The 18,964-nt window shown below is 44.4% G+C and overlaps 1 protein-coding gene across 1 annotated transcript in view; it reads left to right on the top strand.

Moving 5' to 3' along the window:
* The first annotated feature begins 866 nt into the window (after window positions 1-866).
* LOC147605932 (uncharacterized) overlaps window positions 867-18,964 on the top strand; it is a 36,525-nt gene continuing 18,427 nt past the window's right edge. The window contains exon 1 of the mRNA XM_086792460.1: window positions 867-1,332. Coding sequence (XP_086648586.1) covers window positions 1,186-1,332 — 147 coding nt within the window. The 5' untranslated portion in view covers window positions 867-1,185. The remainder of the gene's footprint in view (window positions 1,333-18,964) is intronic.

The raw sequence follows: 18,964 nt of genomic DNA, 5'->3' as shown, positions 1-18,964 counted from the left end.
ATGAATGAGAGAGATTTTTAATAATGGATAACCCTTCATGACTAAGACATCCCAAAATTTTAAACTTGGTCCATTTAATGAGATAATCAATAGAGGATTTACTAAGTACAAAAAGACGGAGAGAAGGTCCATTGTTTCATATTCTTATTGAAAATTAGACTTTCACAATCTTTACCCAAAACTTGTAAAGCATGCTTTATGTGAGGTAGCCTTGTACTTCTTTTTGAGATTGTGTGTTACAGATGACTCATGTGTACATCCAACAATCTCATTTTTTTCTTCATTAAGTAGATGTAAATGCTACAAAAGAATGAATAACATTTAAATGAAATCTTCGGTTAAAATTTCGTATGTTCTCACAATATATAACAAGGGGGTTTACACACTCCAAAAAAAGGGGAGATTTTGTTTTTCGTTTTTTGAGTCGGGAAAAAAAAGGGGGAGATCTCCCTAGGGCCACTCTAATTTTAGGGCAGGTGTGTGAAAACTTTGATATGAGAGGGTAACAGATATAAAGGGGACTTCATAGACATGGTGCTGCCCGCCTAATAAAAGCGCCACATAGACATGCTTCTTTGCTTGATAAAAGTTCTTACATCCCTCCTCCCAAGGCCCCAATTGCCCTCACCCAACCGAAAGACCTCACCACCTCGCCCACTCTAATCTTAGGGTAGGTGTGAAAACTTTGATTCATATATAAAGGGCATGATGCTTGCTTGATAAAAGCCCCCCATAGACATGCTTCTTGCTTGATAAAAGTTCTTGCATCCCTCCTCCCAAGACCCCACCTGACCCAAAAGACCCCACCACATACCTAGCTTCTCCTGAGAATGGAATATGGGTTGATGTGCCAACAAAGCCAAAATATGCACAATATACATTTGCTTCCTCGTCTTCTTCTTTTTTTAGTAACTCCGAAGAGGTTTGGGTCTCCCTTTGCCCCTCTCTCTTTTCCAGGGAGAGGTGGGTGATCTCTCTCTCTCTCTCTCTCGATCGATCTGAAGGTCCGATTAGCTTTCCCGATCGCCCATTTCCAGATTTGCCCGCCCATTTGATTTCCCCCGGCTTCTCGTGGGCTGCAATCTCCGCCCCCTTCACAGTTTGGTCAGAGGCCATCAGATCTTGGCGCTTTGTGGAGTTCTTCGCAGCTCGGACGGATGCCCACAACCTAATCAAGACGCAGCGATGGCCTCTTATCTCGCAATCGGAGTGGCAGCAGTCTGCACCTGTGGAGCGGTTGTGCTCGCCCTCTGGCACATCTACATGCATCTCACCAACTACACAGAACCCACATATCAGCGGTACACAGTGCGCATCATCTTCATGGTCCCGGTATGACATACTTTTCAAGATTAATAAAGAGAAATTAGGTCATAAAGCACCATACATGCACCGTGCATCATGCATCATGCATGCAGACCCTTACATCAATCTGTGTACGAGCCTGAACCCACAAAAAGCAAATAAGGGATTCCCTAGATGTATTATACCATACTTCATTTTTGGAAAAAAAATGTCATCATATCATATGCGTCGGAAGATTCAATGCCCCTTGAAACTTCAAATGGGGTTGATAGCTCTAAGTGAGGGTGGTTCTTTTTGATTCGGAACTGGCTTGGCTCTGAGGATGTGTTGGAAGCCCAGTGGTTATAAGTCCATATTTTATTGGATATTGATGAGTCGGTCGAGCATTGGGCAGTGTGTGTCCTGACATGGCAGACATTGGATGGCAAAAAATTCTGGTTACTTACAGTCGAGACTCTCCTAAAAGCTATGCAAAGCATCCTCTTGATGGCATTCATTGACAATATCATGGTCAGGAAGTTACGCAACCTCTTTTGGGGACAGCGAGGTGTATGTGCCTGCTTTCAAAGTGACAGTCTTTAAAGTTTCATTAACAAGGCTTAGAAGTGTTTGTAAAGTTCAACCATTGGCAAGTCTTAGAAGTGGCATTGGTTTTTAATCAGTAGCTGCATATGTGTAGGGCTTGCTTTCTTAATGATCTTTTGGGACACCACAATCTCATTGTATAGATCAACACATGTGGGTGCTGTGCCTGTCCTGTGAGTGCTCTGTACAGTGCACTATTGGCCAGATGTCTGTTAAGCGTGCACAAATGAGACCGGAAAAAGAAAACTGGTAATAAATTGTTGATTTCCAAGCTATCTCTTGCTCAATCAAAGTACATGTGCTAAGCACTTTGTGACCAGCTGTGGAGCATGCACATGCATGCAGCTAACTCCACAACACTGGTCACCCTTGGATGCCCAGGTTTTTGCAGCAGTCTGGACTCTGAGTCTTCATATTTTTCCTCAGAGGAGGTTGGCTCAGTTTAAATTAAGCACACCCACCTGTGCTTTATATTGGATAAGAGCCATGCATTTATCTAAGAATCTCATGTGCTTAACTAGGAACCTGGTTTGGCGAAGCCTGTCAATAAAAAACTGCTAACAAAGTTTGTGCCATAAACAATTCATACTTTCGCATCAAAACCAAATTGTTCAGAGTGATGGACATGAGTCTGTGAGGAGCTCTTCTTAAACTGTTCAGAGATAGAGACCTCCCGTCTCACAAGGCATTGTCTTCTCTTGCTGTCATCAGAGACGCAAGCCTATCTTGATGCGGGCTTGTATCTTGTCCTTATTACAAGAATAGGTTTGTATCTTGCACTCACTGGAGATGGAAGCTTGTGTCATTTTTCCCTCCTCGAGAAACAAGTCTATTATTATTTTCTCTTTGTGAGAATAAGCCTCTCTTGTATCACGGGGAGCCATGCCGTCCATCTTTTGTGACATTGCGCAACTTCCGATATGCTGACCTCAGTCCAAGTATTCTTCTTGAAGTAGTGTTCAATTATTGACTTTTCTTCTGACGGATAATTCTTGAACTTGACAAGAATTTTGCTGTCAACCTGTTGTAGCTCTCTGGGTGTAAAATCTGTTGTTACCTTTTGAACTTTTGTGGATCTTTAGAGGCAAGTTATTGTTTATAAACACGTGATGCACTCTAAGAAGACTCATATGAAAGGTATTATGTATCCTCTAGTAATATTGAAAGGACCAGTGATTTGTTAAAATCCTAGAGTGCCTTTGAGCTTAGCTTTTTTAGACTTATTAAGAAACCCCAATTACCCTATTGGTTGATGATACTTGTGAGCAATCTTCTTGTGCTCCAAGGCTGTCCACATATCTGTGAAAGCTGTTTGAGATCTTTAATATACTCATTTTCTCCAAAGGTATTCTTCAAAAGAATTGATGGAAGCACCATCTATCCATAGATGATCTCAAACATAGCCTTTCAGGTGGAAGTATGGACCATAGTCGTGGGGCAGAAAATATAGTGGCCGCCTGGTTTAGAATTGGCCGATTGCTTTATTGTAGAAGTATAAATAGGTGAGTCCATAATCCATTTGTGTTATCTCATAATTCACCAAGTGCTCAAGCAACCAAAGGGCTAGGACAGCCAAGGGCTTGCTAACGCAAAGGGGTGAAGGACTGCAGGTCAAGGGCAGAGATTTCTCACCCAAGAAAGGTCAAGTTTTCTTGTATTTTCTTTCAGATTTACATCATTCTAATAAAGCAAATACACCATCCGTGGCGGGGGCCCTACAAAGGGTATTTGGGACTCAATACTGTGTCCTCTCCTCTCTCTCTCTCTCTCTCTCTCTCTATTTTTTGCACATCTTCATTCAGTTTTGTGTGTTAATTCCGTCGCAAAAAGTGTGCTGATTTCTGAGCATTGAAGTTACCGATCTCCCCCGAAGCTTTTGCATGTTACAATAATAGAGTGTGCACAGAGCGGAAGCAAAGGGAGCACTAGAATGTGCTGAACTAAGAGTGCAAGAGAGAGATATGAAGCCAAAAGGCTGAATATATTGCAACGAATACAATCCCAAGCGAGAGATCTTGTAGGCCCATAAGTGAAGGATACAAAAGGGGGTAGGTGTGTCAACATACAAACTACACACAACAATGAATATATGAATGAGAGAGGGCAGCCCAACTATCCATAGGCATGGGGTTGGTCGACTGGTCATGAAGGACCTGACTTGGGAAAATGCCAGAAAAATAGGGGGTGGCTAGCCCACAATCAAGGGCCATGAAAAGGGAACAAATATGGGCAGCATACAGGGATGAAATGATAACAATTGGTAACTCCTTCTTTTGCACCCGAGGTTTTTGTGGGTGAAGGGGACCAAGGAGGTGGTTGACTCTTGGCTCAATGGGTGGAATGTATACTTTGAGTTTCTCTTGTTGTGCTTGGAAGATTCAGATGCTGAGGGGTCTCTTGAAGGGGAAAGCCTTGACATGGTGGAGAGAACTCAAGAACACATTGAGTACTTGGGCAGAGTTTGAGATAGTGTTTCGCGATTAGTTCGTCCAGGCAGAGGATAAATGTGATATAGTGGCCAAGTGTAGGACTTGGACATGAACAACGTGTCTTTCGACATGTATTTGCAGAGATTCAAAGAGTGGTAGTCCCGAGCGGCACACATGTGTCATGGATACCACAACGTTGTGTGGGTTTTTTAACCTATGGGTTGGCACATGAACACAAGCTATAGGTAATGAATAATCATAGCAAGGCATTGGAGGATGCCATCAGGTATGCTAGGATTTATGAAGAGATGATGATCAGCTAGACGTAGAAGAACGTCTTTGAGAAACCTCAAACCACAGGAACCTCTCAGCAAGAAAATTTTAAGTATGAGAAGGCTCCACAAGACCAAACCTATTCTTTGGGTGAACTTAGTCCGAAGAAAGATCAGAACCATCAAAAGATCTTCCAGAACATTAGGGAGGGTAGGTGCGGTTAGAAAGGCCATATGAAGGCAAGTTGTCAATGACAAAGACCCATAGTTAGTTAGTACGAAAGGTACGATACGGTACGGTACGATAAAATACAGTACTAATTGGTACCTTAAAATTTTTTGAGGTACGGTACGATATTAGTACGTTTTAAAAAAAAAAATACTTCCTAAACTTAAAAATTGTAGACAAGAAGTTACAAAATAGTAGAACCATGAACATAATGTCATCATGCCATTAGAGTACAAAATTGCTACAAAAGGATAGGCCAAAAACTCATGGCATGGGCGACCGCCAACATGCGTACATACATGATACTACATACTACAATACATCATCGATAGGCTAGAAGGAGATAGATGCCCAATGCCTAGAGAGCTATAACATATCAAAAGTCTACATCATCACCAACATCTGCATGATCATCAACATGATCACTACTAGAGTGTCCATCAAGAGAGTTCTCTGAAGAGGACTCTTCGAAGGTGGACGAGACACTCTGGGGATCATTCTCGCTAAGTAGGTTGCCATCATCATCAAACAAGGGCTCTCTAGGCAGTGGGGTGTCATCATGAGGGGGCAATGGAATATCATCATGAAGTCGGGGATTGGAGCTCGAGGATCCCCGCCTCACATATGTGCGAAGGCCACCCTTTGCCGATGTCAAAGGCGGAGGCCTATGAACTCCAACTGCTCGGCCCCGTCCATGCTGACTCTTGGTGCTGCGAGTATCTGCTGCCACAAGCTCACTATAGAGCTCCATAAAGATTGCCTCCTCCTCCTCATCAGGTTGTTGATTGACACTTGCAAAGTTTTCACTCGTCAACGTGAAAGTGTCAACATTGACCTACACATTAAGGCACAAAAGTTAAGAGTCTATACAGTGTACACAAAACTTAAAAGTTATGAGTCATGACAAGTTAGAGTCTAGACTTGTCACTTACTTGCTTGGGACTACCCATACTAAGAATGCCCTGCATCATGCGCAAGTTAGTGCGGCAGTAGACCAACCGCTCCAACTGTCGTGTGCTCAGTCGATTGCGTATCCTCGTGTGTATGAGAGAATAGGAACTCCAGTTCCTTTCACATGCACCCGTAGAACAATCCTTGGCTAGGACCCTTAAAGCTATGGGTTGGAGATGCTCTAGTCCATACCCAAAATTGTCCCACCAAAAAAGGGGCTTCACAAGTGACTCCCTCCTCGAGCAAGTGGGAGACGAAAAGGAGGTTTGACCTCTCTAATCAACATAGCAGCCCAACTCCTCTAGAAAGGCATTGTGCTCATCAACTGGCATAGCTCGAAGCATATATGCATCCCGATCTTGTCGAAGCTCCCTATCGGTGCAAACTACTGGAGACTTGTAGGCTGGATGTACCAATGCTGCAAACCCGTGGATTGGTTTGTGCATCCACCTCCATCTCTTCTGTGCAATCTCCATGATTTGTGCTCGCTCGTCAAATGTAATGTCTGTGCAAGCCTCCAACTCCACAAGGGCAGCTCTAAAGAAGTGGACAAGAAGGCCCATGGGGGACCCCTCGCAATCTGTCATCCGCAAGAGCCTATAGAATGGAGTCATAGCAATGACAATTGCTTGGACTTTAGTCCAAAATCTCTCCTCTAGGCAAAAGCGTTGCATGGCTTTGGCCTCTTCAGTGACGTGCTCATCCCATTCGTTCCACATGGTGGAAACAACTGTGTGGCGAAGGGCGGGCCTCACGTCGTATAGACGCTCCAAAACCAGCCACATGTAGGCAAAGCGGGTGGCAAATGGCTCTTCAAGTCAAGCCTGCTATGGTCACGAAACATAGCAAGCACCTTCACCTTTAGCATGAAGAAGTTGACAATAGATGTAGCTTGTTGCACAATCCTCTTCACCCACCCGAGCTTGGCCACATCTTCCATGAGTAAGTCAATGCAATGACTCGCACATGGAGTCCACACAATGGTGGGGAATTCCTCCTCAAGCAAGCGGCCCATGCGTCGACAATTTGATGCATTGTCGGTGATGACTTGCACCACGTTTTGAGCCCCAACCATAGTTACCGCGGAACGGCGTTCCGCCTTCCTGGAACGTCGGAACGCCGCTCTGAAGCTCAAGGCGTGCCCGGAACGCGGAAACGGGAGCCGGAACGGCGCAGTTGCCGGGGAACGTGGCGGAACGTGTGTCGGAACGCCGGAATGCTAGGGCGAAACGCACGTTCCGGGCGTTCCGAAAAAAGCGCATTTTCGCTAAGTCGCCGGCGGCAGTTTTTATCCAGCGTACGGCTTCTATTCGCTGCTGCGCCTGTTTTGTTGGCTGAGCCTGCTGCTTGAGTGCTCTCCCTACCACTCCACCCTTCCTCTTGGCTGCCCCCTTGGCTGCCCCACACTCTCCATTCCACCTACTACCCCACCCTTCCTCTTGGCTGCCCCACACTCTCCCTACCTTGAGCCTTGGCTGCCCCACAGTGCACTCTCCCTCTTGGCCCCTCCTCTTGGGCCTTGGCAAGTTGGCCCCTTCTTTTGCTCGGGTGGCACTCGAGTCTTGAGCAGGTAAGATTTAAAATTTGACGCAATGAACATTGGATTTTGGAGATTCTAGTTTGCTGCGTTTTTTTCCACTTTGTGGACACTTTAATTATGTCTCATGCAAGGGCATTTTGCATGTTTTTTTAATTTTCAGCCATTTATCAATTTCAATGGCACCTCCTCGTGGCATAGATGCAGAAAACAGATCCCCTTGGTGGAATGAGGTGGATCTTGTGTCCAGATATGATAGTGCAAGAGGAGGAGGGTCACGCAAGTGGAAGTGCCACTTTTGTGGATCCATTAAGACTGGAGGCACGGATCGTGTGCGAGCCCATTTGTTGGGGGTTAGAGACAAAGGCATTTCTGTTTGCCCTACAGTGCGGATGCGCTTAGTCGAATTAGAGAGGTGAATACTTTGTCGTTCACCGAGATTTCTACTGACTGTTGTGGTAGATCGCTTGACAAAAATGGCTAGATTTTTACCAACCCGAAAGACCATTACAGCTACGCAATTAGCACGGCAATTTATCGAGCAATTGTTTAGACTGTACGGGTTACCGCATAATTAGTGATAGGGACTCTAAGTTTACGAGCGATTTTTGGAAACTTGTTTTTGAGAAATTGGAAACAACTTTGAATTTGAGTTCCTCAGATCATCCTCAATCTGATGGCCAGACTGAAAGAGTGAATCAGATTTTGGAGGATATGTTTCGAGCATATGTATCCAAAAGACAGAGTTCATGGGAGGATTATCTTCTTATGTTAGAATTTGCATATAACAGTACTAAGCATACGAGTACAGATTTTAGTCCTTTCATGCTTATGTATGGTTTTCAACCTAGATCACCTGTTACAGTGGGATTCTTAGGACTTCAACATGATGCAGCACGTAATTTTTTGCAAGATATGCAAGAAATGTTACAAGTTGCGAAGGAATCTATTAGAAGTGCTCAAGATCGAGACAGATTTTATTCTAATAGACATCGTTCACGCAGAGAGTTCTCCGAAGAAACGATGGTGTATTTGCGAGTTCCGAAAGATTCCGAGACTTTACGGACATGTCGATGTCCGAAATTATCCCCTAGATACTGTGGACCATTTCGTATTACACGACGGATTGGTTCAGCTGCATATGAATTGGATTTGCCTTCTCATGTGAAAGTTCATTCTGTATTTCATGTCAGTAGACTTAAGTACTCGGTGGAACAGACCAGTTAGTTACTTCTCAAGAAATCATAGATGTCGAAGACATGACAGTTGTTCCACACGAACCTGAAAAGATTCTTGGATTTCGTGAAAGAAAATTACGTAATACGCTTATCACGGAATACAAGATCAAGTGGAAGGATTGTGTTGAGGAGGATGATACATGGGAGACATTGACTCTTCACAGAGATTACCTTGGCTTTTTAGTGAGCTTAGGAGTGAGCTCTTAGAGGAAGGGGAGTATGTCATGTGCACAATGTGTATCCACCGTGTGCTACACGCACACAAGACTAGCTTCCAGGTTTGGGGAAGCTTGGAGCTAGGCAGGCAGATTGGCGAGGTGAGTTAGGGATAGACTAACGGGCGGGCACCCAAGTATGGACGGGTGGGCGTCCAAGTGTGGATGCCCGATAACCGGCCAAGAGCCTATAAAAGGGTGGCCAAGGTTAGTCATTAGTCATATAGAGTCTCGCGTGATTTGTGAGAGCTCTATGGTCAAGAGCTTGGATCTAGTGCAGACGTGCACCTGCAGCATGCAGCTGAGGCCAGCAGCAGTCTTGAGGCCCGCGAGGGTAGCTTCGTGCCGGTATGGGACGTCACGAGGTAGAGATTGGTCGGTACGTCCATCTAGTTAGTTGAGCTTGTGGCTCGATGATTCTTGTACGAGAGAAACTCCATCAAACCATACTCCTTGAGAATAGAAGTAACTTGCAAAGTTACCACCATCCAACTTGTCTGCCTCATCAAGGAAATAACAAGAGAGTGGTACGGGAGCCAAATCTTAGAAACCATCTGTCGATCACTGGCATCACCATACAGGTCACAAAGCAACTGCCACACATAGAAGGCAGAAGCATCGTCAGGAGCATAGATGAAGTGTCGAAGAACCGAATCCTGACAATTCAAGAGGAGAAAGCCATAGATTTGTCTGTCAGTCTTCTTCAACCGACACACATCCTCCGTAGAGGCAAGGTCCAGCAAGCACCGATTCTTGTACAAGAGAAACTCCATCAAACCATACTCCTTGAGAATAGAAGTAACTTGCAACTTCCATGACTGAAAGTTACCACCATCCAACTTGTCTGCCTCATCAAGTAAATAACAAGAGATTGGTATGGGAGCCAAATCTGAAGTTGTCATCATTGATCCAATCAATAGGACCAACCCTCATATGATAAAGCTGTCCAAATCAGAAAATGCTGATATAGGGTCTTTCCTCCCACCAAAACGCAGCCCTAAGAGGCTGGACAGCACCCGAGAATCCTCCTGTAGAAGCAAAAAACGCAGAAGCTTCTGTCGACTGTACCTCCAACCTTGAGGTCACCAGAAGAGGGAAGCAAAAAATGCAGATTTGATATAGAGAGGAAAGGCAGTCACACAGGGCCTGGGAATATGCTGTAAGAGGGTGCAAGAGGGAAAGGCATCAACAAGGACAATAGCTTGGGCTCTCTTCAAGAAAATGCACTCTCTCTGAAGTAGAAGTGTCCTCCACAGGTACCAAGAGTGCCACCAAAGCCTGAAACACCACAGACCCCCTCTGCAAAGGGGAAAGCCCACTGGAGAGGAAAACGCAGCACACAGAAGGCTGCTGTCCTGAAAAAAACACGCCACCTATGTCCAATCTCCACGTGGAAAAGAAAACGCTGATCAAAGAGTACCTGATGGCTGTGTCGGTGAAGCCAAACTGTAGGCGAAAAGACCAGCAGGTGCTGACCAGAAAACGCAGCAGCAAAGGGTTGCAAATCTGAGAGAAAACGCAGAGGAGAGGGTGCTGAAAACAGGGCTGAATCTGGGGCAGCAAAGAGGTTGCTAAACTGGGAGCGATGATACCATGAAAGAGTGCACAGAGCGGAAGCAAAGGGGGCACTAGAATGTGTTGAATAGAGAGTGCAAGAGAGAGAGAGAGATATGGAGCAAACTATGCTGAATATAGCAAACTATGCTGAATATACTGAAGCATAACAGTCCCAAGGAAGAGACACTACAAGTCTCATAAGTGAGGGAGCAAATATGTACAAGATTGAATGAAAAATGAGAGGCCAGCACCACCTATTTATAGGTGAGGTATGCTGGCCGACCAGAACAGAATATGAGCTGGCCGACTGGAGCATATGAGCTGGCTGACTGGTAAAATACCAAAACAGTTGGGAAAAATCCCAGAAAAATATGGAAAAAAGGGGTGGCCAGCCCACAATCAAGGGCCATACAAAAGGGACCAAATGGACACCATAAATGAGCAGAAACTGGGGATGAATGTGCTAACATGATGTACGTAGCTTTTTTGCGATTGTGTTCCTATTACAGCGGTGCATATGGTATTTTGTTGAGATTGCTTTGCCCCTTCATGCTTTAACAAAGAAGGAAACTCCGTTTCGATGGGCTGATCGGGAAATTGCAGCCTTTAAGAAGCTTAAAGAAAAGCTTACTTCGGATCCCGTATTGATACTACCGGATCTTCGAAAGGCTTTTGTTGTCCAGTGTGATGCATGTGGGAATAGTTCTCATGCAGGAAGGATATGTAATAGTCTATGAGAGTCGTATATTACAGAATGCGGAGAAGCATTTATAGGTCTATGAGAAAGAGATGTTGGTTGTAATTCATGCTCTTTTTACATGGAAACACTATTTGCTTGGGGCTGATTTCACTGTGCAGACAGATCATCAGACCTTGCATTATTTCCTTACGCAAACTAAACTTTTTGAGAAGCATATGAGAAGGGCCAACTTTTTGTCTATGTTCCACTTTTAGATTGTACATGTGGAAGGCAAAAAGAATGTTGGGGTAGATGCTTTGTCACGCAAGCCACAGGTCTCAGCAGTTTCACTTGCTTATCACCATGAGCTTGATGAGATGAAAGAGCAGTATGCCCAGGATGAGGATTTTGGCTTCTACTACTCTATTGGGTTTCTTCGTAGCAAGATTACCCGACTCGTACCGTTTACAGGTCAAGAATAACAAGTGCAAAACTTTGGACAAGGCCATTCACTCTATGCGTATTTATGATGATATGATGGTCTCTTCCAAAACCAAGATTGTAACCAAGCAGGGGAACAAGCACAAAAGAAAGTTCTCCGCATCGATGACTAGCACGATAGAAGGAAAGTCTTCGGACCAACCTTCGAAGAATTCTAACTCGACTCCAGCGAAGGAAAATCGTCTCCTCCAGGCTTTGAAGCTCAAGAAGAAGGGACGTTGCTTCATATGTGAAGAAAAAGGACACATGCGTAATCAGTCCCCGAAGAAGAAGGGTGCTAAGACAAACGCAAGACCCAAGATGAAGGCAACCAACCTTTGACAGGGATTTATAGCTGGTCGCTTGCCTCCATAGCTTCTACAGGCCAAAAGCGATTCTTCTCTCTCTCTCTCTCTCTCCCATGAAGCAGACGACCCCTTTTGGCTTCTCTACAGGGCTGGTCGATTGCTATACAACAGGTTTCTGGGTTGAATTTTTTTTGCTCAAAAGGCTCGAGTTCAAGGCAAACGACAGGGCACTTATCTCATCTCTTGGGGTGACTTGTACAGCATGTTTGTGGGCTGAAAACAGTGCTGTCCAGTCCAATTCGGCAAGGTTCTTCGCGACAGATTTTAAGGCGTTTAAATAATCTCTGAACCTACGTGAAGCCTGTGGCTCTAAGGGTGGAACCTTCGGGTGGCCAAAGCCAAGGTTTTCATGGTTGGTTATTTGGGGCAGCACCACTGCTAGAGGGTGAGATCACTGCCCGAGGACCTCTCGGAAGCTTGAGTTTGAGGACTGAGGCAATTGTTTGATTTATTTTCATTTTATTCTAGATGTATCTGGTGCCAGTCTGAAGAGTGTTTACTCTCTGGCGCTCGTTCTCTTGTAATGGAACACTCTGTTGGTAATAAAGATACCTCAGGGGGGGCTGGCCCAACTTTAGCCCCTAGTGCTGTGTTTTGTGTAGGTTTTCATAATGTTGTTTCAGTGATTTCAAAGTATGATGATGATATTGTCAGATGCTATGTATGATGCCATGATGCTATGTATGAGATAAGGTTTTCTACGCACTTGGCTTCTGTATTTGTGATATCGGCAACCATCAGCACTCAGCTGGCAGCCTTCAGGAAGTGTAGACAGCAAGCGATAGCATCTTGGTGAAGGCCACTTGGTATGGACAAGGCAATATAGTAAGCGTAGCATTGAAGGCATTAAAAGCAGCATTATTCACGTCCAGACCTGGTGACAGCCACATCAGTTGGCCGACTTGGTCCTTAGCATTATATATAAGCAATTCAGTCATAATTTAGTTATTCAGTCAGTTCATTCAGATCATCATCAGTCTCATTCATCAGATAGCATGTAGAAGGGCCAGAGTCACCCCTATAGGGCTGACCATAGGCCTAAGTCATGTACCAGCATTAAGCAACCTTTTTGTATAACCTCTCTTCTTCTCTCTACTTTGTCTTAATCATCTTAATTAGCATCAATGTTCTTAATTAGGCTTAGGGATGTGGATCAGTATCGCAAGGCTTTCGCCGATGCTGTGTTAAGGGTAAGGGACAACAGGCATGGGGTCAGTAATGGAATAGATGCTTAGTTCTTCAGCAAGACTTGGAAGTGGAGATCCGGAGTGAAGATGTTCAGACAAAAAGATCAGTCAAAGTTAGTTAAGTAGAAGTCAAAGTCAGTAGCAGTTTAAAGTTAGAAGTCCAAGGAAGAAGGATGACAGAGTGTCCACGCCCATGCCATGGCTAATCTTCGGCATGAACATTAGTAATCCTTGATTAGTCAGCATTTAAGCTAGCATCTTCATCAGCATCAGATCATCATTAGATGAGCATCATCATCATCGTCATCATCAACAGCATTAGCTTCGGCATCAGCATGGGGGCAGCAGCCTTGTGCAGCAAGGAGCCGGTTTCCCCGGCATGGCAATAGGTGGCAGGACCAGCAAGCATGCATCATATAATTCAGCATTTATGCAAAGGGATCTTGTCCACAGCAGGCCGACAACAAGGGAACTGGCTGACTGGTGTCCCACACATATATATAAGCAAAAGCCAATAAGTCAGTCATTCCATCAAGTCACATTCAGTTCATTCAGCATTAGCTTAGTAGTAGTATGTAGAAAGGGGCCAGAAGGTCAACCCCTTGGGCTGACCAAGGCCCAACATGTAACAAGCATATTTGCAACCTTTTTGTACCATATTAAATATAAGAAACCTTGACATCCAATCTCTCTCTTCTTCTCTCTCCTTTGTGTTAATCATCTTAATTAGCATCAATGTTCTTAATCAGGCTTAGGGCTATGGATCAGTACAGCAAGGCTTCCACGCATGCAACAAAGATGGCTCATTTGTCCAAAGTCACAAGTAACCCTCAAGTTCTTCCGTAGATATTTTTGTTTTAGGTCAGAGTGCTTGCATGGAATGTGTTTTTAGCATGGCATTCGCAACCATTTGTTGGGTTTTATGCTGTGTATGCACCCAGAGGAGTGCTAGTGATCATCAGTAGGTTATTGGGGCACTTTTTACTTCAGTTAGTGGAGGTTTTTTCCCCCAGTTTAGTTCAGTTTCACTTATATGCAGTTTATAAGTGTTTTGGTCCACCCGGCACATTTATGGCCGGACATGTGAACACTTATCCTTTAGGGGTCACTATCATGTGGCTTGTACATTACTTTTCTATCATTGTGATATACTGCAGTCGTGTTCATCTCCTGCTTCTTGGTTTCCACGCCTGATTGCTTTCTGTAAACCCTAACCCTAACCCTGTTTGTCTTCAATTGGTATCAGAGCCATTGAAGCTTTGCTCAGCACTACCCGTACACTTGCTGCATCTGCCCGTACAGAAAACGTACATTCAGTCTTCAATGCCTGCATCGCCTTCAGAAGCTGTACCAGCCCGTACAGTCAAGCGAAGCCTCCACCTGTGCGCCGTCAGATAATCTCTACGCCTGCTGCCCATAATCAGTCGCCTTCAGTCGCGTACTATAGTACGCTGCCTACAGTTACTACACGTAGCCTTCACGTCGCCTTCAACCCGAGTACCTGTGCGCCACCTGTAAGACGCCGCCTACAACTTCAGCGCACGTGTACCAGCCACCGTACGCCTACAACTTCAGCGCACGTGTACCAGCCACCGTACAGTCAAGCGCAGCCATACGCCTTCAGCGCCAACAGTACCTGTCACCTGCGCAGTCATACGCCTTCAGCGCCGACTGTACCTGCAGAGCTTTGGTCAACTTTGTCAGTACGGTACTGTGGATGCCTCAGTATCCGTACTGTACCTGCTTGCTTACAGAGGACTGCTTTCGTACAGTACCTGCACAGTACAACAGTCTACGAGTACAACAATCAACTCATACGTATTGCAATCTCAGCTGGTAAGCATTACAGGTTTTGAGTTTTGGGCATTCTTATTTTTTCTCTGTGAAAAATATACAGGCACAACAGGCAGTTTCTCTAGCAAGAAAATATACAGGTTTTTTGCACAGTTTGGGTGCAGCAAATTTGGGCATTTTTGGGGCATTTTGGCATTGTGTACGCCATTTGCTGCTCTACTCAGTCATTGGTGCATTGAGCTGCACATTCAGAGGATTGAGAGTGCAGGCAGATTTGAGTGAACTGTATTCAGTGGAGTACAGTTGTTATCAGGGTTTTTGCTATTGGGTTTTTTGGTAAACAGGTACAACATTGTGCGTAAAGCATAATGGCAAATCAACAGCAAAGTGATGTATTCACATATTTGTCTAAGGAAGACAAATTGGATGGCACGAACTACTCCTTGTGGAGTTTTATGCTGAAAAATGTGCTTGTGGCAAAAGGTCTTTGGGATTTTGTTAGTGGTGATGAACCACGTCCAGGTCCATTGGCTCCAGAGACTCCTCCCCAAGGGGGTGCTCGTGGAGGAGGACAACAGGTACAGGCTCCAGGACAGCCATTGCCTGTTCAAAGAACAAATGCTCAAAAGACATGGGATGCCAGGGATGCACAAGCTTTGTCACTCATTGCATTGTCAGTTCAGAGGTCCATTATACCTCATATTCGTTCAGCTGGCTCTTCACAGAATGCATGGGTGACTTTGGAGCAAATGTATGCTGCTCGTAATGAGGCTAGGATCTCATTTTTGAAAAGAGAGCTTGAAAATCAGAAAATGAATGAAGGAGATGATATGTCTAGCCACTTAAACAAGCTGCAGGATTTGAGAGAGCAACTCATCAATGTGGATGAGATTATTCCTGAGACACAGCTTGTGTCCACCATCTTGCACTCTTTGCCAAGATCTTACTTGGCTTTCCATACCTCTTTGAACCTCAGCATGAGGAATGCTGTTGAACCCCTCAAGTATCAGGAACTTGTTGCTCTCTTACTACAAGAGGAGCAAATGAGGAAGAATATGAATATGAACACAAATGTTGAACAAGCATTTACTATAGGTCAAAAGGGGAAAGGGAAATCTCAGCCAAAGAGTGCAAATCAAAACTCAGGTGATGGTGGTTCTTCACAGGATACCAAGAAAGGTGATGGACAGCCCAAGAAGAAGGGCAAATGTCATTATTGTAAGAAGCCAGGTCACTACATCACGGAATGTAGGAAGAGGATTGCCAAAGAGAAGGCAAAGGAAGCTGGGATGTCTGTTAATGATGCTCCTAAAGCTCCTCCAGAGACTGCTTCTTTTGTTGAGGACAGGGATTACTGTTTTTTTACATGCAGCTATGATGCCTCTTGGTCTTCACAGGCACTCAGTTTGACAGAGCATGCATGTACTTGGTATTTTGATAGTGGTGCCTCAAAGCATATCACATCTCGCAGGGATTTGTTTAGTCATGTTGGCTCTGCCCCTGTTGGCAAAACTGTTCAGTGTGCCAACAATGCTTCATATCCAGTGTGTAGCATTGGGGAGATTCAGCTTACAGCCATTGATGGCTCCATTCTCCGCCTTACAGATGCCTTATATGTACCAGGGATAAAGAAGAATTTGTTGTCCATTTCTTCTTTATCACATTGTGGAATGCAAGTCCATTTTGATGATGATAAATGCATGGTCAGAGACAAAGCAAATGCCTTGACCTTGATGCTTACTGGTACATTATGTCATGGACTTTATGAGTTGGATGCATTTCAGCCAGTGGATCAGTCTGCTTATCATGCATTCACTCTTACTCCAGCTATGGTTGATGCGGAGTTATGGCATGCTCGCATGGGGCATGTAAATTTTGGTAGTCTTATGCTTATGCAGCGACATAATATGTTTACAGATCTACCTCTCATGGAGAAGCCTCCAGATCACATTTGTGAAGGATGTATTTTGGGAAAAATGCACAGGTTTTCCTTCCCACGTGATCAGGCTCTAAGAGCAACTGCAAAGTTGCAACTTATACACAGTGATCTTTGTGGTCCCATGCAAGTCATTAGGTGGTTGCTTTTATTTTGCACACAATGCTATCCTCCCATCTACTTGAAATCTTGTATAAGGGGAAAAACAAAATTATGTGCATTGCATACCAAAAGGAGCAAATTTTGCAACACTTGGGAAGTCTGTTTCAACATTTTCATGTAATGCTAGCTGAACATATTGATTGAGAATGTGATAAAAAATTCCATGTGTTCAACTCTTAAGGACCAAAACATGCCATAATCATTTTATTTTGATATAACCATTGCTATCATGGAGCAACAAAAGGTTATAATTGTCACCTTTTACTAGCCCACTCTAGTAGTCCATAGGGCTCAAGAAAGTTCAAAAAACACAAGCATAACACATCCCTCATCTTTCCCGTTTGATGACTTCTCACGTATATGCTGGGTCTATCCTTTGACACAGAAATCACAGGTATATGATGCATTTTTGGCCTTTGTAGCACTTGCTGAGACAGAGTCAGGATGCAAGGTGAAGACTCTCCGTTCTGACCGAGGGGGGGAATATATGTCATATGTGCTGAATTCTTTTCTTGGGAGTAGAGGTATAAAACATCAGTATACTACTCCTTACACTCCACAGCAGAATGGGGTTGCAGAAAGGAAAAATCGGTCACTCATGGAGATGGCCAGATGTATGCTAAAGGCAAAAAGACTACCACATATCTTTTGGGTGGAGGCAGTAATGTGTGCTTGTCATATTTTGAATCGATGTCCCACAAAGGCATTGGTTTCTATTACTCCTTTTGAGGCTTGGCATGGCCGCAAGTCTTCTGTATCGCATTTTCGTATCTTTGGGTGTCTTGCATATGCACACATACCCAAAGAGTTGAGGAGGAAGCTTGATGATAAAGCCACAAAATGCATTTTTGTTGGGTATAGCCGTGAGAGCAAGGGCTACAGGTTATATGACCCACTATCCAGGAAGATATTCATCAGTCGGGATGTGATTTTTGATGAAAAATCAGAAATATCCATGGCTGGTTATGAGGCAAATCAGGCTGAAAATGATGTGTTTGAAGGTCTACTACCCATGGAGTTTCATTCTACAGTTGGTGATCCAACTCATGAGGGTACTGGACAGCCAGCAAATGATGTAGGTGGTGCAGAAATTCAGCAGCCAAATGAACCAGAAGCTGAACCAAATATGGGACAGCAGGCACCACAGGTCAGACATATACCTAGATGGTATTTGAGGACATTACAGGACAGCCATTTAGAGGGTCCTCTTGCTGGTCGTACTCGTAGGGAGACAAGGACCAATGAGCATGCACACATCATGGATTTGAATCTGGTTATGGCAGCCAGTTTACAGGATGATGATGAGCCTGATTCATTTGTGGATGCACGAGATAATGTGCATTGGAACAAAGCCATGCAGGATGAGATTGATTCTATTAAAAAGAATCAAACATGGGATTTGGTTGATCTGCCCAAAGGCAAGAAAGCCATTGGTACTAAATGGGTCTATAAGTTGAAAAGACATGCAGATGGATCCATTGACAGGTACAAAGCCCGTCTAGTTGCAAAGGGCTATGCACAGAAGAAGGGCATTGATTATGAGGAGACATTTGCTCCTACATCCCGTATGTCGACACTTAGGTGTGTCATTGCATTGGCTGCACATCGTGGTTGGGTTGTTCACCAGTTGGACATAAAGACTGCATTCCTACATGGGGACCTCGAGGAGGAAGTTTATGTATTTCAGCCCATGGGATTTGCAGAACATGGTCATGAGGGGAAAGTATGCAGGCTGAAAAAGGCCTTGTATGGTTTGAAACAAGCTCCACGAGCTTGGTATGCAAAAATAGATGCTTTTCTACTCACTCAGGGATTTGTGAACAGTCCATCAGAGGCCACTTTGTATGTGAAGAAAGAAGAGACAGATCTGCTGGTCATCAGTCTTTATGTGGATGATCTCTTGCTCATGGGATCAAATGATGACAAAATTGCAGCTTTTAAGGAGATACTGCAACAGACATTTGACATGTCTGACTTGGGCCTTGTACATTACTATTTGGGCATACAGTTTGTGCAGGATAACAGAGGCATTGGGTTGTT

Source organism: Cibotium barometz, chromosome 58 (assembly GCF_041138505.1).
Source record: "Cibotium barometz isolate CiBa-2024 chromosome 58, ASM4113850v1, whole genome shotgun sequence".
NCBI lineage: Eukaryota > Viridiplantae > Streptophyta > Polypodiopsida > Cyatheales > Cibotiaceae > Cibotium > Cibotium barometz.
This window is presented reverse-complemented; position numbering and strand designations above follow the sequence as displayed.